This window comes from Pleurodeles waltl, chromosome 3_1, assembly GCF_031143425.1.
Source record: "Pleurodeles waltl isolate 20211129_DDA chromosome 3_1, aPleWal1.hap1.20221129, whole genome shotgun sequence".
NCBI lineage: Eukaryota > Metazoa > Chordata > Amphibia > Caudata > Salamandridae > Pleurodeles > Pleurodeles waltl.
The window spans coordinates 1,225,127,025-1,225,154,121 of NC_090440.1; the positions used below are offsets into that span (position 1 = coordinate 1,225,127,025).

Sequence of the window (27,097 nt, forward strand, 5' to 3'; positions counted from 1 at the left end):
AATAAGTGTACATCTTGCTTACATAAGGGCATAGAAGTGTGAAAATTATGTTATTCGTCATCCTCAGGCCTTAATCCATTCCTGTGTTTCCTCCCTTTCGTTTTTGTTCCTCTTGTGGTTCTCCTTAACGTTCAATATCCCTTACCCCATCCCTTCAGTATATCCGTTGCATCACCATCTTTAGGATTTTTGGGGCCATAGACAAGATATATTTTGGGACCCTCTCTTTCAAGCAACTTTGCCTATTTTCATGTAATTAAAACCCCGATGATGGCAAACAGTATTGTCTTTTGTGGTGAACTGTCACATGCGGGGCATGCAAAAACAGCTGAAAACTCAGAGATGTAGAGTTAGGTAGAAAGAATGAGAAAGGAGAAGAGAGAAGAGTGAGATAGAAGAGGTCAAGTGAAGTAAGAGTGTCTTGAGACAGAAAGGTTGTTTTATGATGTATTTAGACACCTATTATCTGAGAACAAATGGTTTAGGTTTTGGCAGGTCGGCATTACACTAGCTTTTGTGAAGGTCCCATTCCTTGTAAAAAAAAAATGACTGTTTAGATTACTTTACAAGTGTACCCCTTGAAAGGTTGGGGCCACGAGCCCTCCCATTGGTTAAGGTGGCTGTTAACAGCCCTTATTTTGGCCAAAATATATTCTCCATCATTGGCATTCTCCCCATATACCCACTCTAAGGGAATGGTTCACTGAATTATATCGGTTGGCCAGATAAGAACAAAAAGTCTATAAACTTCAAGACCACTTGCATGTGTTTGAGGAGATGTGGGGCCCCTTTTGTGTCTGGAGGGGCTCTAATGTTTGTACTACTGGGAGTACTCATACCATCAGTTCACCCTGACCTCTTACCCTTGCAGTCCCCCTTATTCTAAGGGGTGGGGGCTGGGGTGGGCCACTTACCATGGGTCTCTGGATTGGGTCTGTCGGAGGGCACTCACTCATGAAGCTGGCCCCACCCGATGATGTAGTGGGAAAGGTCTACAGTGGGTGGGAGGAATTGCTGTAGATGTTGGGATCTTTGGCAGCGCAATTGATGATGAGCTAAACGTTGCTGTGGCAGCAGTGGGATGACGTTGGTTGGTAGTCATCCTTAGCATGACTGTGGTGGACATGCAATTTAGTGAGGCACCAGATTTGTTTATTGTTGATGCTGTATATGCTCCTGTATTCTCTTTGGTTTAATCTCTTATTTGTACTTAGTGCTGTGTTTCCCAGCAATATCTGTCATGCTCTCTACACTTTATGTACAGAATGGGGGTTACTGACAGGTGCTGCCTGAAAGATTTTGAAAATCTGTATAAAGAAATGTTAAAAACAGAAAGGTTGGGCCCTGGGTAATTGACCATTTTGCCTATGCCTTGAAGCTTCCCTGCCCCATTCACATTTTTGGTGGTTGAATGGCTAAACGTTGTTGGCTTTTTTGTGATTAAATTCTGAACCATTACTAATTTAAGCAGCAGTTTTTCCCTGTAAATGTCGATCAGTTGAGTCAGTAAAGCAGTATCCTCTGGGGGGTACTGCCCCTACCAATTCCATCTGGCCCAGTGTTCCTGTATCAAGGATTACTGTGCTCGGGAGCACTGGGTCTGGTTTTACTAGGTGTAGAGCTGTAGATGTTAAATGGGAGCAGTACAGTGCTTGGAATCTGGGACAACCATGTGGAAAATAAGCTGGTAGTCCCCAGTCTGCATGTTAATCCACATTCCATGAAATAAAACTCATAATTTCTCTATGGGGGTTTAAATACTGGACAAATAAAAGTGTGTGATCAGGACCCCGGGGTGTCCTGTTACAACAGAGATTCGGAAGTGAATTTCCCATTTTGGGAGGTCTAGGGAATACAGTCTCCCAAATGGATTCTCCCCTAAATGAGTATTCATAACCTGTCTGAGCTCAAACAAAAATCTATTTTATAAAGGTTTCCTCCTCAGCATGTATGGGAGAAAGAAATTATTTTTTATATGATACCCACACTAGTAGTGGCATACATCATAATCAGGTCTGCCTTTGCCCCTAAAAGCCGAGGTGGGCTCAACCATATTTCAGGTAGCACTTAATGAGATCCTACCGGGGAGTCTAAAGATAAAAATACCTAGCGAGGGTCAAGGGTATTCCTTTATTAGTGACCCTCAATGTATAGTTAAAACACAAAAAATAGGGATTTCTAGTCTGTTATGGTCGCATGACCCTCACTCATATTGTCAGCATGTTTCAGCCCTAATACTGGCTTACACAAGGTCCTGGGCTTTCAACAGGACTTGAAGAATATGTGTCTGCCCTGTATTTATTGCAACATTAATTCGTTTATGTGCAAATCGCATACAGTGTTGAACTCTTGCATGGCATAAAAACTCGCCTGACAATACTTGCTGGCAGAAAAATGAGTGCCTGTAATTAATAAAGACAAGCAAACACACATATAACCAGCTCAGTATCATCATTTTAAAGGCTCGTGTATTCGTACATGCAAGGTAAGGAAAAAACAAAGGTGGGCACATATGAACTAGAGCCATGTGGAGTGCACTTCAATCGTGAACACTCAGTTAACGTGCACCCTCATGACATCCAAGATGTGTTTCATGCCTTGAAATGGGCCTTCATACCATGTGTGTATTTCGCGCTTTTCACCTTGGTGCTCGTTGAGGGTGTATCAGCATGTGAAGTAATTTACTAACACGTAAGAGTATCACTTATGTGTTTCATGCTTTGACCTGTCGTACACATTCTGCCAGGTAGAAAATGTGTGTGTACACTTGTGACACAACTTTTTTAGGGAAAGTCTAGACAGAAAACAAGAGGCATAGGCATGCTGTTCTTCAGCTAACTTCGTGTGAATAACCATATACAGTAAGATATTTTGGGAAGGCACATCGCATTAGTCAAAATTGCACCTACACTCACCCACTTGGGTCACTATCAATGCTCCTCAGCGGGCGAAGGAGGCATGTCCCTGTAGTCACACATTACCCATAAAAAGGAAAAGGGGAAGGTTATCGTAAGTCCGGAGTCCCATTGTAGTTCCGGAACCCCAGACGCAGTTTTCCACATGGCAACGCATCTTAAAAGCAGTATAAAGAGTATCGGGCACTTACATCGTTAAGGGTACCATGCCGCTGCCTCAACTATTCAGGGCCCTCTCAGTCCTGGCTCTGTGGACTCTCTCCGGGACCGCGCTGAGTTTATATGGCATCCCTCGCTTTTCTTTTTCTTTTCTTTTTTAAAAAAGTTTGAAGATAAATAGTGTGTGCTTGTATTGGGGCGTGGTACCTCAAAGTATTTTTATCTTTAGACTCCCTGGTAGGATCTCATAAGTGCTCCCTGAAATATGGTTGAGCCCACCTTTTAGGGGCCAAGGCAGACCCAATGAGGAAGCATGCCACTATTAGAGTAAGTGAGGGTTATATACCGGTACTGGTAATTCCAGCCCCAGGATTTGCAGATTCCCTAAACTATGCAACTTCTAATGAGTCCCTCTACAGGTAAAGACCAAGAGGCCTCTCCATTGTCAAGGTCAAATATAAAATGTTCACTTGCAGCCCTAATGAAAACCTAAGAACCTACGTTTCTTCTTGCAATTACTCCGAGGCAAATCTAATGCCAGGCAACACTTTTGTGTCCAAATGCACCTAGAAGTAATACATTGTGCTTATTTGCATGTGTTTTATTGTAATGTATAATGTTTTAATTCTGTTAAAGGTAATATGGCATCTACTTTACTCAAACAAATATGAATAGTGCTCTTTCCCATTTCTATGTGAAACCTTGTGTGCCCCTCCGTTTTCCTATATGCTGTTTTTTTTCCAGACATAGAGCTTGCCCATAAGTTCTTGGCTTAGATGTCTGTATCCCATAAGAGGTATGCCCTTCTTTGGGCCTCACCTAAAACAACTTTATCTGTATCATGAGTGCTATTGTGATCAAACACCACCCAACAAACCTGCAAACCTACTATGCAAGTAGCTAAAGTGTGTACTTTATACAACAGTTTAGTTGATATATATAGATGTGTAATACAATTCGTACTGTTACCCTAAACACTGCCTCACCCAGCGTGGGTTGTTCCTGCTATAAATCAGTTGGCTGTCACAGGAGTAAATCCACAAACTGTCCATTCAATAATGGGAAAAGTACCCACTAAGCTGGAGAAGATTCCATTTTGGATTACACTAAAGAAATACAAGCTGGAAGCAATGTTTCCCCATACAGGACCCCAAGATAAACATAGAATTCTCACAATGTGCTTTCCTTTTGAAATGGGCCCCTCTATAAAGGATTGTGCCACCTGGGGCACAGTCTTTGCAGCAATATATATCAGCATGCATGGTACATCGACACTTGCAAATCTTTGGAAGTGTTAAAACAAATTCAAAATGAATACGGGGCAACCCGTGCCCTGGACTTGGACCAAACTGGTGCACAATTTCTACACAGTCTCCTCAATTATTTTAAGTAGCATTAAAGGGGAAGCAGCAGCTTTGGCAATAAGCCAGCAGCTCCGAGATGTTCCTCAACGGGACCAGGAATGCAAGCTGCCAAAGATTTTTTACAAAACTTACACTAGTATAGGTTGGGATAGTCTGGGGCCAAACCAATTTAACCAGGATTACAGAGTTCTTACAGTAAGGAAGGTACAAAGCAGGGACAAGAACACTCTAAAAAACACTGGGATGAACAAAAACCTAATGAAGACAGAAGAAGCCAAAGAGGAGATTCTCCACATTCAGAGACCTAAAAAAAAATATTAAATTTGAAATCGGGAAACTTTAAAAACTCCTGACAGGTACCAATATAGTGACACTCGTCCATCCCGTTCTTTCCAGGACTCACCAGATGACCACAGTGAGGCAGGAGAGCGATCAGAACACGGAAGTGAGTACGTGAAGCTGAATGACTCACAACTTTCTTCAGAAATTTTCACAAAAAAGGAAGAAAAACTTCCACAACAAAAACACCAATTCGAAAAGAAAAAGGTTGCAACTATTTCAGCTAAAGGTACCAAAAATATTGAGAACCTTATAGATTGGGCATTGGCGCAAAAGCCAGTGCCGTACTACAACCATGTAGTTTGGGATAAAGATTCCCCCACCACGTTTTTCCATTAAGATCCACACCACAGATCCAACCTCAGTATCCAATTAAACACGTAGTTAAAGCACTGGTGACGGAATTTCTCAAACAACTTGAGTACCAGCGAGTAATCAGATGACAGGTGTATGTATTAGGGTGTGTGCATGGACAGGCTTCTTCTGTCAGACTTCTGCCTCAGATAATGGCTGTGCGTAGTAGGGTGTGTACATGGACTAGCCTCTACTGTCAGTCCTCTTTCTCGAATGATGGATGTGCATAGTAGGCTGTGTGGAGGAAGACTGTCCTCTCCCCTGAGACCTCTCTCCTGGATTACAGGTGTGCATAGTTTGTTCTGTCCAAAGACTGCCCACCCTGCTAATACCCCTCTCTCTGATAATGGGTGTACATAGTAGCGTGTGGGAAGAGACTATACTCTACTCTACTCACAACTCTCACAAAGCAGATGGGCATAAATAGTCCCCTCTTATAAACACCCTTTCCAGTAAGACTCCTTCCCCCAGTAGCAAGTGTGCATGCTACAGTGTATTCAGAAATCACCTACTCCTTTCTACTGTTCACAATCCTGCGAGAGACCCACAAGAGCTTAATTAAAAAATAAATAAATAAGAATTAACCATCTACTCATCACAGTACGTATGTCTTGCACACTTCTTTAAAAAAAACAAAGACCACAATATGCATTCTTACTAATGGAGTGTATGGAGAACTCATCTACTCCTTTCCACTATTTGCGATCCTGCAAAAGTCCCCAGAGACCGTAAAAATTAACTTAAACAATATACATTTATTTCCTTCGCAGTAGTTTGCCCTTAGACAACTCCTTTCTATATTTAAGGAGACAGCATGCCTTTCTGCTACCCCTTTATATAGCTTGTATTTAATTTCCACAACACCTCTACTATTCCACAGTAAACAGTAATGGCGGCCATTTCATTTCTAACATTCCTATAGCCATCAAGTCAGTGTGCTCGCTCTTGCAGGACTCGTGGGGGCCTTACACCCCTACACAAGGCACAAGAGGAAATGTAGGAGTAACCTAACCCCCCAGGCCTACTGATGGGGTCCCATAGGAACCCCGTCTGGGACCAAAAACTTTTAAAAAACTAATTCTACTGCAAATTCCCACTTGTTAAAAAAACATTTTTTTTTTAAAAAAAAGAGATTTGTAAGCTCTCCCCGGGTGGCCCCCATCCTCAGGCCGGGCCACATAGTCAAGTGAGAGGGGTGCACTTGACCTCCCTTTTTGGCCCCTGGGATCCCATTTCCCAAGGCTTGGCAGCATAGTAAAGGGGGAGAAGGGCACTTGGCCTCTCCTCCTCAGGCCGATTTCAGCCCCGGCCGGGGACACAATCCCCTGGGGCACAGCTGCATAGTAAAGGAGAAGAGGGCATGTGGCCCCCTTCCTGAAACTTTTTTGGCCCTGGTGACCCCGTCCCCAGGGTCTGGGCTGACTTCGGTCCTGAGAACACCATCCAATGGGCCTGGCTGTATGTACTTAGGGGAGGGGGCTGCATGATCTCCCCCCCCCCCCCCCCCCCCCCTTCAAAAGCCATTAATGGTCCTGGGGAACCCATCCCCTAGGGCTGGCTCAAATGCTTTGTCATGGGGGGTTGTCTGCCCACACTGGAGTGGGAAGAGAAACCTGTGTTTGCTCTGCTTGGCTGGAACAATTTCAAATCTGCCACCAAGCGGGAGCAAATACCAAGTCCGCTCCCAGCGGATGGGAGCTTGAAAAATGCTCCTCTGGGCTTTAGATCTATTTAGATCTGAATATTGCTCCTGCATGCAGAGAGCAGCGTTTTAACTGATCCCAGATGATGAGAGCACTGCAGGCCCCTGCTGCATGCAGGAAGCCGGCTAGGATGGTGGGCGCTGTGGAGCTCCCTTCATGGCCCCCAAAAATAGCATGGTGGGTGGCCTTGGTGGGATCCCTTGCACACACCCTTTGTTGGCCAGGCTCTGGGGGATTGGGTCCCTGGGCCCACAATAAGACTGGGGAGGGGAGCCCCTCACATGAGTATGGTACCGGGCACCCAGGGGGATGTCCCAGTGCTAAAATCAGAATGGGGTGAGGAACCATGTTCTCCACTTCTCCCCTCCCCCCCCCCCCCCAAAAAAAAATGCCCTATGCCCCGGGGATGGGGTTCCTGGTGCCAAAATCGTCCCGGAGATGGTGTCCCTGTGCCCTTCTCCCCTTGAGTATGGTGCCAGGCCCCATGTTATGGGGTCCCCAGGGCAGAAGCCTGGGAAGGGGGGCGACAGGCCCTTGGCAGATGGGGTCCCCATGGCCGGAAGTGGCCCAGGGAGGGGGTTCTGTGGTCCCTGCCTCTAAAAATAACCACTGGTGCCCTGCGAATGGGGAACCCCAGGGCCAAAAGCAGCCAGGGGAGGTGGGCCATGTGTTCCCTTCCCTCAAAAAATGCACCGTGCCAAGGGCCCCAAATCCCCTTCCCCAAAAAATGCACCAGTCCCCAGGGCCGAAATCTGTGCCCCCTTCCTTTAATTAAAATTAGTAGCCCTAGGGAAAGGGGTCCTCAGGACCTTAAGGATGTTCAATGAGCGGGCTCCATGGTCTCCTCCACTTTAAAATATATATGACCCAGGGGGATCGGGTCCCCAGGGTCATAATAGGTTTGGGGAGGGGGGCATATGCCCCCCTCATTTAAAAAAAAAAAAGCCCTGGTGCCCAGGGGACCAGCCCTTGTGGCCAAACCCCAAAGACTGTGTGCAGTTGGCTACCTTTATGTGGTTTGGCCACAGGGACTGGCTGCAGGCCAAGCCTTGTGGCCAACCTCCCACTGCACAAGGCCAAAGGCCGCATGTAGCGTAGGGTTGGCTGCATGCGGGAGGTAGGCCCTGTGGCCAAACCCCCGTCATGCATTAATAAATTCCTTGCAGAGCGTGGGGTTGGATGCATTCCCTGGGGTGGATTAACATATGGTAATTTAAATAATACTTAAGTTAAAAACTCTAGAAATTCACTGAAAAACACAAATGTTAAAGTAACGTTCTAGTTAGGTGAAATGTCCAATTTTAAACTCTGAAAACCACTGAAACTGATCAGTTATAGTTAGTTATCTGAAGTAACTATAACTCGTGCTCGAAGGTAACTAACTTACCCCCTTGCCTGCCACTGCTATTTACCCTACATATTACATCACTCATGACGTCTTCTTTGACATCATTGATAATATCACTGTGAATGACAGGACGCAAATTATAGTTCCCTTAGGGCATGAGTTATAGTTACTTGAGATAACTTTTTAATTGGTTGATCTCGGTGGTTTATACAGTATATACGATAACGTTACATTAACCTAAAAACCTGAATCTTTGTTTATATATGTAAACGATAAGTAACATATACTTCTGTTAAGCCGACCTATAAAGATATCTGTGTGTATGTATATATATATATATATATATATATAAAATCAAATTGTACATGATTACATATACAGACACATGCTGTACATTTGTGTTGTAGTCTTCTTAAGATAGGATAGCTATCCATTGATCTTGGGGGGTAGTGAATTCCACAGTTTGGCTACTCGAATAGAGAAAGATGTAACAACCAAGATTTTTTTTTCTTGTATGTAGGGGTTTTGAGGCAAAATCCCAGTCTGTAGCGGAGGTTCCTTTGTTGTATGTATTTGGTGATTGTATTCCTGAGGAAAAGTGTATTCAAATGTGGGTGATCCAACGCAGCTTGAATTTGGATCTTCTGGCTGGGGTAACCAATGTAGGGCCTCAAGGCAGGGAAGATGTGGGCTTGTGGCTTTACATGTCGGAGTAGTCTGGCAGCAGAATTCTAAATTCGTTGTAGTCCTTTTATAGTTGATAAAGATGATCCATGGTAGAGGCCTTTGACATAATCCGGTCTGTACAGTACAAGGAAGACAGTACCTTGTGTGGAAATCCTAGGTGGAGGAAGATGTGTTGCAGTTTTCATATTAATAATGCTTGATCTTGCTAACTTATCCACTTGGAATTTGATTGATAGCTTGGAATTCATGGCAATTTCTAGGTTTCTTACTTCCTTGGATACTTTAGGAAGTGATCCCAAATCGTGAGGCCAGGTGTGGAGAGGGTAAACATTTTTCCAATCGCCACATGTGGGTATTTCAGTTTTGGACAAATTCAATTTGAGATGACTCCACTTCATGTATCCACATCAATGGCTCCGAGGCAACTGAAGATTTTTTAGTTTCCAGTATCTTTAGGTCTTTCAAGTTTGAGAAGTATTGTGTGTGTTATCTTTATAGTTGTAGCACATGAGCTGAAATTCATAGAACATTGATGATAATGACTTAATGTGGATGTTGCAAAGAATAGATGAGATGATAGAGCCTAGAGGGACCCCTGCTTTTGTGAAGTACAGTTTGAATGAGAAAGGGGGAGTATAGATGACATTCTGTTTCGAAGGTAGGATGTTTGCTTTGTTTGTGTAATGATTTGCCAGTTTGTCCGTAAATTCTTGATAAATGAGATGAGCTCCTTCTGTGCATGTAGGTATATGAAATTCAGTGAGATATTTATAATATTATTTAAATGCACATTTAACATTTTCAATTCTGTTTGAACAGTACCTTTTTTAGCTTTTTGATAGTTGAGTTGTTTATTCTGTTGAGTTTGTGAATGTTATGTTTGCCTTGATAATTATTTATATTGTGCCAGCTGTGTTGCAGCTTTGCAATTTGTTGTTTTATCTTTTTTTAGCTTTGCATTCATCCAATGTGCTAGTATTTTCGTCCTATTTGAAAGCATCCTGGAGCCACTGATAGTTTTGAACTGACTTTATTGTGTCTAGATAGTGTTCGATGTACGATGTGTTTCTAACTATTCATTATATTCCACGGTTGATATGTATTTGCATGTAAGGTTCTCTTAGGTGTGGTGATTTGTGTTATTTTGTGTTGGAAAGCTATTAGATGGTGGTATGAATATTCGACTTTAGTAATCCTTTTAAAGGTAACTAGTTCTAGATTTGCAAAAATGACATCTAGAATGTGTCCACGGATGTGTGCGGATTTGTGGATGATCTGATGTAGGTTAGTGTGTCTAGGCCAGTGATGACAGTTCTTGTATGAAACATATTGGGCTTGTCAGACAATATGTTTAGGCACCAAGCATGCATAGGTTGGGGTGGAGTAACAAAAGGTTTGGTTGTGAATGTTGCATTGCTAGATGGCCTCTAAAGAAGGAGGCAGTTACAGGAGGAAGTTGGTATATGGCTGCATCTGGTGGTTAGGGCCTCACAACCTTGTATGCAAGGATAGTCCACTTTGGTTAGATTTATAGTTTCTTTGAATATAACTGGTAGCTTGCATCTTCTTTGGTCTATGCGATTGTGTGACAGTTTGATAGCCTGGAGGACAAGCTTAATGTAATACTGGAGACATGAGTCATTTATGAAGAGTAAGCCAGGTTGTGTGACAGTGAGTACGTCATAGATGCAGTGCTTATTTTTAGAGGGTGAGCAAACATTTATTACTAGACAGTATAGAGATTGTGTTTTGGTGGTGGTGCGACTTTGTTTTCTCGAAGAGTGAACAGTATTCTTTGAACTATTAGCAGATATATCATTAGTGTTGGTATTAAATGTATCAGAATAGCAATAGTGTTTTTTGTATCATAATCCCCGTCCAGCAGGCCTAGAAGGCATTTTGTTTGGACAGTGTGTGCAGGTGGTGGAGATGGTGATTGAGAGTGTTGGTGGGCTGTATTGTTTTTGTAGAGAAGGATAGACAAGGAGATGTGAAGTTTTGGAGAGTGGTATGTTGTTTATTTTGTTTGCATCTGTTCAGGGTGAGATGTGTATGAGTTAGGAGTGGTGTTGTATGGCTCTCAGTTGAGCAATGGATGAAAGGTGGTTGAATACATGTTTTTTTCTGGGGTGCTCATGGTAGGCGTTGGTGAAATTTAGAAAATGTGAGGGTGGTTTAAGATTGTTATTATTTGTCTAGTCATGAAGGTGGGAGTAGGTGTTTGTATATTGTGACTAAGTGTTATTTTAAATTGTATATCTGAGAGATTTTGATGTGCTGGTATGTGTTATATTTTGTTTTTGTGGAGTAGTGAGATGAGATATTGATGCAGTGGATTAGAGACTGGGTGCCTCAGTTGGATTCGGGTGGGACACCGGCCAGTGTTGGACCAGCATCAGACAGTGGAGGCCACCTCCTCAGGTGGTGACGTTGGCATTGGCATAGATGTAGGCCTGGTGTGGTTTTAGGGGGGATGAGGGGGGGGGCATCAGAATAGGAAGTCAGGGCAAGATTGGCTCAAAGGGACCAACTGGTGCCAAGTGCAGACCCACTAGTGGTATCCTAAGTGGAAATAATTTCAACTCCATGGGGCCTGAAGGCACACCAGAGGGATTGATTCTGCACGTGGGGGAGACCACGGGAGGTCCCACCGCTATAACTTATAGTGTGTGTGCCGTCTTTCTCGGCCCTGCTGGAGCCGCCAGTGTGATCCCCAGTTATGTGGCGCGGCTGTGCATTCTAACAAAAAACATCTTCCAGCTCAGGATAACCCCCCTTGGTCTAGGGTGGTCTGGGCTTATCCATGTGTTTCACTGGTATTAGGGTTTTTTAGGACTCTTGGTTCTTGATGTGTGATTATAGTATTTCATGCCCAAATGCTGTAACCTAGATCGTTTTGCCTTGCACTACTAGGATAACAAGTCTGTCATGATAGCTGCTTACTATGCACAGTATTGTTTTCTTTAATGACGTCTGTCAAACTAAAAAGTGTTTGTGACAATTGCCTAGTGACAAAGTAATCACTGAAGTATCTCCTGTTGGTCTATGATTTGTGTATAATATACTTTATATTTTTTTATATACATAATAGTGATTGGAGTCTCTCTTGTGGTGTATGTATAGGGTCACTTGTGTGAGTGGGTTGTGCAAATGTGTTACACATGGCCTCTGGGGATAAGCCTGACTGCTCTGTGCCAAGCTACCAGAAGGTGAGCACAGGTTATCTTTGATGTGTAACTTACTTCCCCTGACTACAGTGGTGGGTTCTGACGGCTTAGGTGCATACCCTAGCCAGCAGAAACTCCATTTCTAACAGGATCCAAAGGGTCTGGACACAGCTGTGCTGAACTCTTTAATCTGGTGCAGTATTGCTGAAGGTCCCAGAAAATGTTGTGCTGGAACCAGCTGTGTTTGCCAGCTGTGAGAGTGATTGAAACGGTTGGCACTGCCTACACACCAGATCAGGGGAGTGCTAGTGGTGTGAAGGAGCGAAAATCCTCTTTGCTTTTTTTGTGTTTCTTGTGCTTACTTGAGGACTTGGAGCACCACAGAGACAGGACTCCAGTGTGGCTCCGTCGACTCTGGGAACAGGCGTGGGACTGGGATTGAAACTTGGATGCACAGCCAGATTTGAAGCTGTCCCGGCACTGAGTTTTTTTTTTAATGCTTGGTGACATTGCCTTGCATTGCCAGTAGGCCTTCAGGTTAATGGACGTGCTCTATCCCAGACACCACACGCAAACCTGACGGGAATCTATCTGAGAAATCTGTTTGCAACAGTACCTACACTGTTTGTAACCTATTATTTTAGAGAATGGCATCTCTTGCACACTGACAAATTTAGCGAAAATCAAGTTAAATTGGTTTGAAAGAAAAGAGAAAGCTCGGAATCTGCATCTTGTGGCAGATTCAGAAAGAAACTGACACTAGTGCACAGGAGTGGCATATGTATGGTCCTGCACCTTATTTCCAGAGGGGAACAGTATCAGTGCAGAGTTGCACAGAACCACCTTTCAGCACGTAGTGGTACTATGAAAACAGATTCCGGGCACAGTATGGGGCTATTCAGAAGATGAGGAATCTGGAGCTAGAAGTCTCTTTCAGAAGACACTGTCTTTTAACCACTGTTGTTGAACTAAGAGAGCAACATTTGTTTCATAACTTTCAACAAGAACAATTACACTGGGACATTCCAATTACATTTCAGTTAAAATCACCTGTCACACGCATTAGTGGCAGGAAAAAATCTAATGTGTGTTGAGTCTACAGCTTTTTAAAGTTAAAAAAAAATGAAGGTTCAAAATTTGATCTTTTGTTCTTGTAAAGATCCCAAACCTAGATGTTTATATGAGCCATGTCTATTTGTTGGATTTCATACTCATAAAATGTACATAAAGGCTCCTGCATGGGCAACCCTACCTGCTCTTTGAGATGTCATTAGTAAAGCAAACATAGTTTTCCAAGGGAAGAAGCTCTAAGCCTTCAAGAGTCATGGTGCATATATACGTATGCCAAAATAAAAATTACTCTATCTCCCCATGAAATCACATTTAACCCCAAAAGGCCACATTTCATGATAATGAATGTCGCAGGGTCCATCCTCAAGCAAAGGGGAAAGGTATTATGTTAGCCCTTATGTTTTTAATGGAGAGCTCTATTTAACAGTCATAACCTTGTGTATGACAGCAGTGTAGAAATTGGTTTGTCAGTTGCTATGTATTTAGTTTTCTTCTTTTATCTTTAATTGAACTATATATAGTATTAGTCAATATATAAAGTCTTCCATATATGCATGTAGGTATATATATATATATATATATATATATATATATATATATATATATATATATATTTTTTTTTTTTCCACTTAAAAAAAACAAAAATTACAGGGACAATATAGTTAGGTTATGAATTTACCCGCACAAAACCATAGAATTTCAGCAGTTATAGTTAGTTATTTTAAGTAACTATAACTCGTGCCCTAAGGTAACTATAACTCCCCAGCATGCACAGTTTTGAATTCAATAATTTGTCTGCTAATGTTTCATTGATATTTCTAATGATTTTATAAAAGCTGTCATGTGTGCTGTAATATCTGGGGTAATAAGCAGTGGATTGCGAGGGCGTGAGTTAAAGTTATCCGCGTAGCCCACCTCCCCAAATGTTTTTTAAATGTTTATGCTTGGCTCTGGGAGATAATGTCCGCTGGGCTTAGATTGGGCTGAGGGACGGGGCTGCGTGGACCCCTTCTTAAAAAATAAAATAAAAAATAAATAATAATAAAAATAAAAAATATTTAGTTTGGGCCCCAGGAATGGGTCCACGGGGCCAAGATCTTGCTGGGGAAGGGAGCCATGCAGATTGGGTTGTAATAGGGGTTGGCTGCAGGGCCTTGCAACTAACCTCCGCTGTGCACTGTCAAAGGCTGGGCGCACCGCAGGGTTGGGTTATTATAGGGGTTGGCTGCATTCTCTGCGGGCAACCGACGCTGCGCACGGCCAAAGGCCAGGCCCGGTGGTGGTTGGATTAATGTATCAATGAAAATGAGATCCGCTTGGGGGGCCTGAGCAAAATCATGTAATGACAATAGAAAATGCTCTCATTCAGTCAGCCCAGTTCTCTTATGGACAGGCAGTTCATACTATAGGAAAACAATGAGCAAAAGTCGAGAGAAGAGCCTAGGTGTTTGGACAGGAGAATTAAAGATGTGGAATGACAAATTTAAGAGGGAGTGTAAAGTGAAATTAGAGAACATACGTTAGGTGCAGCCACTAAGGGCCAGATGTATCAAAATATTTTGCACTCTCAAACGGCAAAATCGGCCGTTTGCGAGTGCAAAATCGTGGTCTGCAATGCATCATAGGCATTCGCAGACCACAAAATAGAAATCGCAAAAATTTCGATTTTTTTTTTTTGCGTTGCGACCTGGATTTTGCAAATCGCAATTTGCGATTCTCAAAATCCAGGTCGCAAGGCAATTCTGCAAAAAATCGCAAATTGTGATTTTTTGCAGAATGGTATTTTGCATATGCAAAATACCATTGTCTGCAACCAGGTGGTAACCTGGTGCAAAATTTAAAAATGCTGTAAAACTGCATTTTTAAATTTAATATGTAAAGCACACATGCCCTTTTGGCATGTGTGTAGTTTACATGGTAAAAAAAAAAAAAATGGGGTGCAGGAGAGGGGGCCTTAGGCCCCCAGCACCCTGGCCTTTTGCATTTCCCAAATTGAGATTTCTGGGGCCAGTATCGCAATTTGTGATTCGGTAATTGCATTTGCGATTTTTAAGAAATCGCAATTACCGAATCGCAAATGTGATACATGGCCCTTTGCGAGTCGGTAATTGCGATTTCTTAAAAATCGCAATTACCAAATCGCAATGTGCCAGAATCATACATCTGGCCCTAAGTGAACACGTTTGAAAACACAATAAATGAAGTGAAACTTAATTGTTAAACACAGGTAGCCAACAAAATCGTGTAAGGAAAGATGTGTGTGAAATAGAGAATACAATGTGAACAGAGAAGTTAACAATAAACTGAAGTAGAGCTATTATATATTTCTGGTGCCATCATAGAAAGAACAGTAGTAAGACGCATCAGAACAAAACTTTGAAGCAGAAGTTTCAAAGGAGAAAAGGGAATGTATGAGTGGAATTTGCATTTATTGTATTAATAATAAAAGCGACTTGTTCTAAAAGTAGGCAATTTGGTGAAGAAAGTTGAGCGAAAAGGCAAACTCCGCTCCAAACCAGGTGGAGATGTAGAGAAGGGTAGTAGAGATGGGGGGAAAATAATGACATTTTGTGGGTTGCATTTAAGGAAGTGTGTGAACATTCAGGTCTCATCAGCTGAAATATAGTCAGAGATTTGAGTTTACTAACATGTCATATATGGGAGTTTCAGATTGCTCCATGCACACAAAATAACATGTGCACAGTCTTTAGCTTTGATACTGTTAACTAAAGTGCACACAGACTAATGCCTTTCACTTCATAATGGCTATTTGCACAGGATTTATTTCTAGGAGTGTCATAAAAAATAATCATATGCTATATTACCAAAGTGAGTGGCTAAACTCCATTTTTGCATTCTTCTCTCGCTCAAAAAAAAATCTCAAAGCGTACAGTGCTCTAGAGCATAAACAAACCCTGTTTGCATATTTATACAAAATGAGTTGTGTTAATAAATGCCACAAGCAGCGTTCGTAGCCTAATCTAAAAAGGTAAGCATAAATTGGATCAGAACATAGTTATAAATATTCTTTCTTACTATTGTGTAATCGCTTATTTGCAGGTTATATCCAGTATTGCCTGGAAATGGAAGAGTCACCCAAGATGACTTAATCATTGGAGGGTATTTTGTTCCTAAAGGGGTGAGTATTGTCTGTGTTTGTGAAGTCTAACAATAAATAATGTCTGGGTTTGATGGATGGTAATAATTGTATAACTGTGTGCTAAGGTTTGATTGGACTTATTTGCAGAAACCTGTAAATCTTTAACAGCACCTGTATTTCAGATATTAATTCACCATTGTCAAGTGTTCTCTCCGACTCTAACATTTATCAGTGAATGTAAAAAAAATAAAAATACAAACCTCAGTGATGATGACAATAAGTTTTGCATTGTCTTGAAAAATTAAAAACATTTTAGACAGGTTAAAAGTTTGATTGTGCTAGACCAGTGCCAGCAGGGAAAGATGTAAGAACGTTAACCATGTGCGAGAATGACACTTGCTTGGGAGGAACCTAAAAGGTAGGATTCCTCTTTACTGCTACTAAGGCATGAAGAGAGTTATTCACACCTTCAAGAGGCAATGACAACCACCCCTCAATCCTCGTTAAATTCAAAGTAGTTTTGCTGTTATATGCGGTCTGTAATAACCCAAACTAGAGAAAATCATTGGAAATAAAAGGGAAATATATACATACATTTGGAGGACCAAACTATTTCTCTAAGTTATCTAGCACAAAAAAGCAAAGTATATGGCACACTCCCTGGCAGCATTATTTTGTTCCATTTGTGGTAAAAGCAACATTTATTGAAACCAGACAATTACATGACAAATTATGTGGAAAGAGTGATAAATCTATAATTATGTGGTAAACAGTGCTGCCACAAAATCACATAATTCTGCTAGCCGGGGCCACTGTCCACTGTTTTGGTGTCAGTTTATTCATGAAAAGTAGATAACACCCAGTCATTCTAATTCCAAACCATGCCTGTTCTTAGCTATGACTTAAGGAGAACAGCATTGTCTCCCTTCTACATTCTTCACTACAAAATAAAGTATTGTTCCCTTCTTATTCCTTTATACAAACATTACAGTCCACTATTTCACTTACTATTCACAATACTATGTCTGTTAAAACCACATTTTCAGGATAATTATCTAAAAAAAATAAGCATGTAACATAAAAATACATAATGGGCACCGTGTAATATGGTTCAGCATTACTATCTCAGGGCTCTGATTTTTCTTTTTTAAAAACATATTTGATTAGTTTTGAAATACAAACATTACAACCCTTTTATGGGCTCCTCTTGTCAGTTGTGCATCATCACCATATACACCTTCAATGTTTCATACAGTATGATCTATATCTGGCATGTCATTACATTTGACACGTAAAATTGGTGGTGGTAGCTTTATGCCTAGCTATTGTGTGGTGCTTCTTATTCTCCCGGTCTTGCTTGTCATGGGATGTGATCTGGTATGCATTCCACTATGACAGAGGTCCCTTTGGGAGCCTAAACTCCCCCCTCCCTCCCTCCGCCCTCGTGCACCTAGATAATGCGATGTGTTTGTTTGTTGTAGGTATCTCTTGCTGCTATGTGGGAGGGGAACCTCCATCTGCTTTCGGTCTACTCCCATGTCTCCATAAGAGTCTATGTTGTCTCTATTGGTGGCGGTTTCGGGTATCCGGGTTCCGTATTGGGTGTCGGCGCAAGTGTTCAAGGGGGTGTCACATTGTCTTGTGGCTCCTTTCCCATGTGTTCCAGCTCGCACACCAGTGTGCCCCATGCCCCTGTCCTCTCCAGTGGACCTTGGCCTCTCCATGCTTCCCTGTGCCTAACTGCCTCTTCTGCCTTGGCCCATATCAATACTTCTCTCTTCCATATACTTTCTCGGGGGCCCAGTGTTGCCTTCCAAATCCTGGAACTGATCGGTGACTTTGTGCCAGACCTGTCGGCGATAGCCTCCCAATAGGCAGTGTCTGGGGTCAACAGGTACTACTACATCGATTGTGTCTGTGATGAGGTGTGTAATCGATCTCCAGAACTCTTGTATGTTTGGGCAAGACCAAAACATGTGGAGAAGTTCTGCGTCCTCCTCTCCGCATCTAGGACACCTGGCCTCTGCAAGACCGAAGTGCTTCTTAATTCTTCCTGTGTCAGGTAGGCTCTATGTAGCACGTATATAGTGTTAAGTTTAAATCTGGTGTTCCTAGAGGCCCGTGGGGCCTGAGCCAGTATTCCCTCCCAATCATCGTCTGTGATAGGGGCCCCCAAGTCTGTCTCCCATTTCTGTTTAAGGATTGTTAGCGGCTTGCATAAAGCGGATCTGATTTTCCCATCAAGGGAGGTCACTGTGTACTCCAACAGAGGTACCTGTGGCGCTTACCAGGTACTGAGTCATCTCCGATATGGGTGGCTCTGTTTGCCCCACCTGCCAGTGCTGGACGATCGTCTTGGTGACTGCTCTATAAAGCAGAAAGTGCCATACTGGAATCTGATACCGGGCTTGGATGTCCTCGAAGGCCAGGAAAGAATCTGCTTTGTATAGGGTCCCCACAGTGGTTGCCCCTGCCACCTCCCATCATAAGAGCCTCCTCCAGTCCCCTCTATGCGGTAACGCCAGCAAGCATTTCAGTGGTATTGCAGGCACGTAGGGCGTGACACACTGAGATCTGCGAAGATGTCGCAGCCAGCATCTGTGCATCATTTTCAGATCATTGGGGCCAGCAGCAGGCAGGGGGTCTAGTCATAATATGACCTCAGTCAGGGAGTGAAGGTCTTGGGTAAAAGGGAGAGTCTCCGTGTCTAGCATTATCTGTCCGGCTAGCCATCGAGTCAGCCATTGTAGTTGACCCGCTAAATAGTATGCTTTGAAGTTCCCCCCCCGTTCTACCTCTCCTCAAGTGGTCGCTGCAGAACCAGGAGTGCCAAAAGTCGCCTCCCTGTCCCCCCACAAGAAGTCTATGATCATGGAGTTTAGTTTTTTTAAAAAGGTTCTCGGGATCCATAGCGGGAGAGTGGTGAAAAAGTACAACTGACAAAGTAGTGCTATCATTTTTAAGAGTGCCACTCGTCCCGCCACGGATAGTGGTAATGAGGCCCAAAAAGTCATATTACCATGACACACAGTCCGCTCCAAGTTTCCTTCCAGCATGTCTAGGTTATTATGATAAACCTGAACCCCTAAGTAGGGCAGGTATTGCGGTTCCAACTCTTCCCAAGGTCCAAGGGGGCAGTCCTGCCTTTGACGACACGAAATAAGCTGGATTTTTGCCAATTTACTCTGAGGCCAGTTATACCCCCAAATCGCTCCAACAGGCTGCAGGCCCCATGCAGGGTGTCTCTCTCATCCTCCAGGAAGAGCAGTAGATCATCTGCATACTGGGCGATGTGGTGCGTTTATCACGCTACCATTATGCCCTCATAAGCACTTCTCGCCCTGGCAACTCAAGCCAGCGGTTTGAAAGCCAAAGCAAAAAGCAATGGCGAGAGGGGGCAGCCTTGTCTGGTCTCCCTCTCCACCTGATAGCTCTCCTATATTATAGCTCCTGTGCGGACTCTGGCAGTTGGGTTAGTGTAGAGCAGTCTCATCCATGCGATGAACTGGTCTCCAAGCCCAAATTTACAAAGCACTTCATAAAGATATTGCCAATCGAGGCAATCAAAGGCTTTTTTTTAAATCAATTGCTAAAATCATCGCCTTTCGTTTATCATAGGCTTCACTATGAAGGAGGGAGAAGAGACCTCTCATATTCATCGCTGTTTGGCGACCTGGGGTGAACCTAGCCTGGTCCATATGGACCAGGCGTGGCATATGCTGCAATAGACGCATCGCCAAAATTTTGCTCCGTATCTTAGAATCCAGGGACAGGGGGCGGTATGAGACCACATTTGTGGGTGGCTTCCTCTGTTTCAGCAGAGGAATGATCGGGGCGTTCTGGGCTGACGCCAGCAGAGTATGCTATTCCCTAGTTTCTTCATATACCTCAACTAGTCTCTGGCCCAGTTTATCTATATATGTTGAGTAAAATTCAACCTGGAGTCAATCCCAGTTTTTTTTTTTTTGTGCCATACTGCTGATGGCCACCTTCACGTCAGCTAGTGTAATCGCTGGCCCCAGCTCCATCGCCTCGAGCTCCGAGATTGCTGGTACTCCAATATGTGATGAGAAATTGTGCATCTCTTCTTATGTGGTCAGACTTTGTTCGTGTAAAGGTCGGCATATTATTTATAGAATTCGCAGTTGATCGGGGTCTGGGTGTACATGCTGTGCCTCATGGGGTGGGTTAATTCAACTATAATTAAACCCCTATGCGCAGGATTTGCTAACCATGCCAGTAATTAACTTGCACGATCCCCCTCCGAGTGTGCGCGTGCTATATAGGCTTTATAGTCATAACAGCGTAGTCGTTCAACCACTATTGCTGTTGCTTCTCGTGCTGTGAAGTGCTGTTTGTAGGTCTGGGGCATTAGGGCGTTGCTGTTCATGGGTGCGCAGCTCTTGCTCTGCTTTCCTTATGTCATGTAGCAGCGTCCGATGTGCACTGGTAGGTGCAGAAATGCAGTTTTGAGTTTGTCGAGCCTCTATCGACCTCGAAGTAAGCATCTATTGCTGCGCCAATGATATGCGTAAAAGCTTGATCCTCCAACAGTGCTGTCTGGAATCGCCAGGTGGGGATTGGTGCGTGGGTCCATGACCACCCCAGCTTAATTAGCAATGAGTTAGGATCGGATAGTGTTTGGGTTAGATACTCGGTCAGGTGTGTCAGCATATGAATATCTGGAGAGCATAGGCATGTATCCAATCGTACATGTAAATCATGCATTGGTGAGTAAAAGGAGTAGACCCTGCAATCTGGGTGCTGAATCCGCCAAGAATCAACCAGGCCCCAATCCTTCTGCCAAGTGCGGTAACCGTGAGCTGTTCTGTTAACCGATGAAGAGGGTAGAGGGAGATGCGATTTATCTAGTGTTGTATCTGCTATGCAATTAAAATCTCCCCCAAACAGTACCGATCCCGTTAAGTGCACTGCCAATCGTTCAGAGATGGAGGCGAGGAATCCCATCTGGTCTGTATTGGGACTGTAAATGCTGCCCAGCACTATTTCCCTCCCATATAACTTTACAATAATTATAGTGTAACTGGGGACTACTCCCTATAGGGCTCTTAGTATCACTGGTCTTTCTACCAGGCACGTCTCCCTTACCAGATATGATTCCCTGATCTTTGCTCTGATGTCAAGGGTTCGCAGCAGCATCCTGTGTCCCCGTCTGGTGACCCCGTTTGTCTCAGTAGTCTAGGTCTCTCGGCAGGTCTCTCAGGGCTTCGTGTTAATCGCGGCAGCTTTAGTTCACCTTAATTCGCCGTGTGGCAACCGGTGCAGCCAGGCCCCTTTGTAGTTGGCCCCCTCCTCCCTAGCTAGGCTACTCGGGTGTCTCCCCAAGGGGTCTCACCTCTCCCACTTGCACGGCCGGGGCTTCCTCACTGACAAGCCCTCAGTCAGCTCCAGCAGGCCGCTGTCATGATTATCATCCGTGGCGGCTTGCTTCAATTCTTGGTGGCAGTGCGCCACATTCCACTGCCCCCGCCTTACAGTCTAAGCGTCACTGCCTCAGGAGTACCTGCGTCTGCAGCCGGTCTGTCCCCACCCGGTCAAGGCCTTCCTCTGCCAGCGCAGGCCGAGCGCACTGCGCTCACCCGCAGCTCTCCAATCACGAGGTAGCCGATGTCGGGGCACCGCCTCTGGGCGATTAGCAGCTGTTGCGGGCCCCTGCTGGTTGCGGAGGGCCAGGATGCTCAGCGGCCCACCAGCGACCCAGGTGCCTCGACCCAGCCAGGCCCAGCCTCCTCTTCCTCCTGTCAGTGATCAGGCCCGCGCCCCCAGCTAAACCTTTAGGATCGCAGCTGAGCCGATCAGCTGCCATCTTAGGAAGGCCGTGCTGCACTGCCTCAGGCCCCAGATTCAGCTAGTGGTCGGCCTCGGGGTGCAATTGTTAAGCCCACAATCGTCACTGGGGGGCTCAAGACATGAGGCCCGTGAGGTGCCCCCGTCAGGATGACTAGTAGGGGATCTAATGCGGCCGTGGGTCCTGGAGCTCTGGTACCCCGCTGCTTACTACATTCTTTGTGTGGCCACGCCCCCTCAGGGCTCTATTGACATTTACAACCCACTTGGCCTTCAGCCTTATGGTTGATGTTATCAACACCCACTCAGTATGAATATTAGACTGTATTACACAGGTACCTGTTAAATGTTTTCTCTTACTATTGTAAGACGCACATGCGTATGTACACATAGAACAATACTGTCCTCTCTGAAAGTATGTGTTTCATTTGAAGAAATGCCCCTTTGTAAGCAGGTCAGTTACCCAGTTCATTTAGGTGAATAGGTTCTAAATTTTTTGCAATAGGAGGTTGCTGGTTACTCGTGGAACGCCCCTCCAGGGACAGCATCCTCTCTGTATAGTTCACTCTCGCTATGTGCCAGACCAGCCCAACAGCGACTCCCCAACTCTCTCTGACCTCATAAGCTTGGTTGAGGAGGGAGGGAGTGATAAAGGTAGCAGATTACCACAAAAGTTTGTTCTAGGGAAGTCAAGGTTCCCTATTAATATCACTTTTGTGCCTTGTCAGGTGAAAGAAGTGCTACATCTATGGCAGCACAATAGAATACAGCACAAAATAATGACAAACTTGCAAAGCTACTAAAAATGCAGAAACTCCCTGCAAAAACATATGGCAAATGAACGTTCTAGTTAAAATCCACAACCTAAAAAAATATATTCTCCATTTAGGATTACTTGTACATTCATAATGACCTCCCACCGACCCTATGTTTTGCTCATGATATTGGGTTTGACATCACAGATTGCAACATCTGTGACATCGCACATACCATTACTGTTGCATCACTGATGTGGTCTAATATTACATGTAGATTAAAGACTGCAGTCCCAGTGACAGCTAAACAAAGGGTCACAGAAATATTCCATATAAAACAAAGGGTATGCGTTAACTTACAACCAATAGATGTTTTCACTTAAACTGAATAGAAAACAAAAGCTGCAATTTGCAGATGCATTCACAACCAACAGATTCCCCCCCAAAATATATTTCTGCATTTCCTGTGACACCCAGTAGATGTCCTCACATATAATACATTGACATAACTGGGGATCTTCAGTGCATTTTAGGTTTTGGTTTGTAAGCACAAAGTCCCTTCAGCTGACTTTATCAGGGGCATTTGTGTTTTTAAGTTAACAAAAACACCTACAAGTTAACAGTCCAGTGGGCTTCTTTAGATTTACATGTTTCCTATAGACACTGTTGCAATGAAAGTTGACCGCTTTATCCATTGCTTTACTACTAGTTGGTATTGTGTCCACATTTTACACAAAGTGCACTTTGGGCTTCAACTTTCAGGATGTCCCTCACCTCCTGATGTGAGGGACTTCAGAAGTGTTCCACCAGGTCACCAGAGTTCCTGGCCTCCACTCACCTGGCAGAGCACTCTTTGCCATAATTAGAGATCCTGCTTGTCCTGCATCTCTGTGCATCTCTGTGCTTTGGGTGCATGGTCAGTGCATCTGACGTTCTGAGGGCACTGATGAATGCGGAGCGGACATCATGGCCATTTTTACTCACTGCATTAATTTTTTGTTTTACTGAAATAAACTGCTGACGTGGGAGCTTGTTTCCGCAAAACCAAACTCAAATGCCCCTGATGCCTAAGGTTTTTGTTTCCTTTCCTCGTTTTGCCAAAAGTTTGCATTTCCTGCTAAGGGCCACCATGCATCTCATTCGTCCTAGGCAGGGACATCAAACATTCACACCACACTTAAAAGGGCTGGCCAGGTATCACTATGACCTGGTGGCCCACTAATAGAGAGGCGGCCAGGTCAAAATGATAAAATGTAAACGTGAAACGTTTTAACCAACCGCTGTACCTCCCTCAGCCTTTTAATATTCCTGATGCCACGAGTATTTGGTGTGTAAGAATCAACACGTTTATTGATTCTAAAGTCCTTGTGTGAGAAGGTAGCCTCTTTCTAGCCTTGTTACCCCCACTTTTGGCCTGTTTGTGAGTGTATGTCAGGATGTTTGTCACTGTTTTCACTGTCTCACTGGGATCCTGATAGCCAGGCCTCAGTGCTCATAGTGAAAACACTATGTTTTCAGTATGGTTGTTATGTGTCACTGGGATCCTGCTGGTCAGGACCCCAGTGCTCATAGGTTTGTGGCCTATATGTATGTGTCACTGGGACCCTGTCACACAGGGCCCCAGTGCTCATAGGTGTGCATGTATATGTTCCCTGTGTGGTGCCTAACTGTCTCACTGAGGCTCTGCTAACCAGAACCTCAGTGGTTATGCTCTCTCATTACTTCCAAATTGTCACTGACAGGCTAGTGACCATTTTTACCAATTTACATTGGCTTACTGGAACACCCTTATAATTCCCTAGTATATGGTACTGAGGTACCCAGGGTATTGGGGTTCCAGGAGATCCCTATGGGCTGCAGCATTTCTTTTGCCACCCATAGGGAGCTCTGACAATTCTTACACAGGCCTGCCACTGCAGCCTGAGTGAAATAACGTCCACGTTATTTCACAGCCATTTTACACTGCACTTAAGTAACTTATAAGTCACCTATATGTCTAACCTTTACCTGGTAAAGGTTAGGTGCAAAGTTACTTAGTGTGAGGGCACCCTGGCACTAGCCAAGGTGCCCCCACATTGTTCAGAGCCAATTCACTGAACTTTGTGAGTGCGGGGACACCATTACACGCGTGCACTACATATAGGTCACTACCTATATGTAGCTTCACCATGGTAACTCCGAATATGGCCATGTAACATGTCTATGATCATGGAATTGCCCCCTCTATGCCATCCTGGCATTGTTGGTACAATTCCATGATCCCAGTGGTCGGTAGCACAGACCCTGGTACTGCCAGACTGCCCTTCCTGGGGTTTCACTGCAGCTGCTGCTGCTGCCAACCCCTCAGACAGGCAGCTGCCCTCCTGGGGTCCAGCCAGGCCTGGCCCAGGATGGCAGAACAAAGAACTTCCTCTGAGAGAGGGTGTGACACCCTCTCCCTTTGGAAAATGGTGTGAAGGCAGGGGAGGAGTAGCCTCCCCCAGCCTCTGGAAATGCTTTGTTGGGCACAGATGTGCCCAATTCTGCATAAGCCAGTCTACACCGGTTCAGGGACCCCTTAGCCCCTGCTCTGGCGCGAAACTGGACAAAGGAAAGGGGAGTGACCACTCCCCTGACCTGCACCTCCCCTGGGAGGTGTCCAGAGCTCCTCCAGTGTGCTCCAGACCTCTGCCATCTTGGAAACAGAGGTGCTGCTGGCACACTGGACTGCTCTGAGTGGCCAGTGCCACCAGGTGACGTCAGAGACTCCTTGTGATAGGCTCCTTCAGGTGTTAGTAGCCTTTCCTCTCTCCTAGGTAGCCAAACCCTCTTTTCTGGCTATTTAGGGTCTCTGTCTCTGGGGAAACTTCAGATAACGAATGCATGAGCTCAGCCGAGTTCCTCTGCATCTCCCTCTTCACCTTCTGATAAGGAATCGACCGCTGACCGCGCTGGAAGCCTGCAAACCTGCAACATAGTAGCAAAGACGACTACTGCAACTCTGTAACGCTGATCCTGCCGCCTTCTCGACTGTTTTCCTGCTTGTGCATGCTGTGGGGGTAGTCTGCCTCCTCTCTGCACCAGAAGCTCCGAAGAAATCTCCCGTGGGTCGACGGAATCTTCCCCCTGCAACCGCAGGCACCAAAAAGCTGCATCTCCGGTCCCTTGGGTCTCCTCTCAGCACGACGAGCGAGGTCCCTCGAATCCAGCGACACCGTCCAAGTGACCCCCACAGTCCAGTGACTCTTCAGCCCAAGTTTGGTGGAGGTAAGTCCTTGCCTCACCTCGCTGGGCTGCATTGCTGGGAACCGCGACTTTGCAAGCTTCTCCGGCCCCTGTGCACTTCCGGCGGAAATCCTGTGTGCACAGCCAAGCCTGGGTCCACGGCACTCTAACCTGCATTGCACGACTTTCTAAGTTGGTCTCCGGCGACGTGGGACTCCTTTGTGCAACTTCGGCGAGCACCGTTTCACGCATCCTCGTAGTGCCTGTTTCTGGCACTTCTCCGGGTGCTACCTGCTTCAGTGAGGGCTCTTTGTCTTGCTCGACGTCCCCTCTCTCTGCAGGTCCAATTTGCGACCTCCTGGTCCCTCCTGGGCCCCAGCAGCGTCCAAAAACGCCAAACACACGATTTGCGTGTAGCAAGGCTTGTTGGCGTCCATCCGGCGGGAAAACACTTCTGCACGACTCTCCAAGGCGTGGGGGATCCATCCTCCAAAGGGGAAGTCTCTAGCCCTTGTCGTTCCTGCAGTATTCACAGTTCTTCAGCCTAGTAAGAGCTTCTTTGCACCAACCGCTGGCATTTCTTGGGCATCTGCCCATCTCCGAGCTGCTTGTGACTTTTGGACTTGGTCCCCTTGTTCCACAGGTACCTTCAGACAGGAATCCATCGTTGTTGCATTGCTGATTTGTGTTTTCCTTGCATTCTCCCTCTAACACGACTACTTTGTCCTTAGGGGAACTTTGGTGCACTTTGCACTCACTTTTCAGGGTCTTGGGGAGGGTTATTTTTCTAACTCTCACTATTTTCTAATAGTCCCAGCGACCCTCTACAAGGTCACATAGGTTTGGGGTCCATTCGTGGTTCGCATTCCACTTCTGGAGTATATGGTTTGTGTTGCCCCTATCCCTATGTTTCCCCATTGCATCCTATTGTAACTATACATTGTTTGCACTGTTTTCTAAGACTATACTGCATATTTTTGCTATTGTGTATATATATCTTGTGTATATTTCCTATCCTCTCACTGAGGGTACACTCTAAGATACTTTGGCATATTGTCATAAAAATAAAGTACCTTTATTTTTAGTATAACTGTGTATTGTGTTTTCTTATGATATTGTGCAT

At 44.6% G+C, this 27,097-nt stretch overlaps 1 protein-coding gene across 1 annotated transcript in view; it reads left to right on the forward strand.

The window, feature by feature from the left end:
- Nucleotides 1-27,097, forward strand: part of CYP27C1 (cytochrome P450 family 27 subfamily C member 1) — a 174,264-nt gene that overhangs the window by 113,482 nt on the left and 33,685 nt on the right. The window contains exon 7 of the mRNA XM_069224562.1: nt 16,168-16,246. Within this exon, the coding sequence (XP_069080663.1) occupies nt 16,168-16,246 (79 nt within the window). The remainder of the gene's footprint in view (nt 1-16,167; nt 16,247-27,097) is intronic.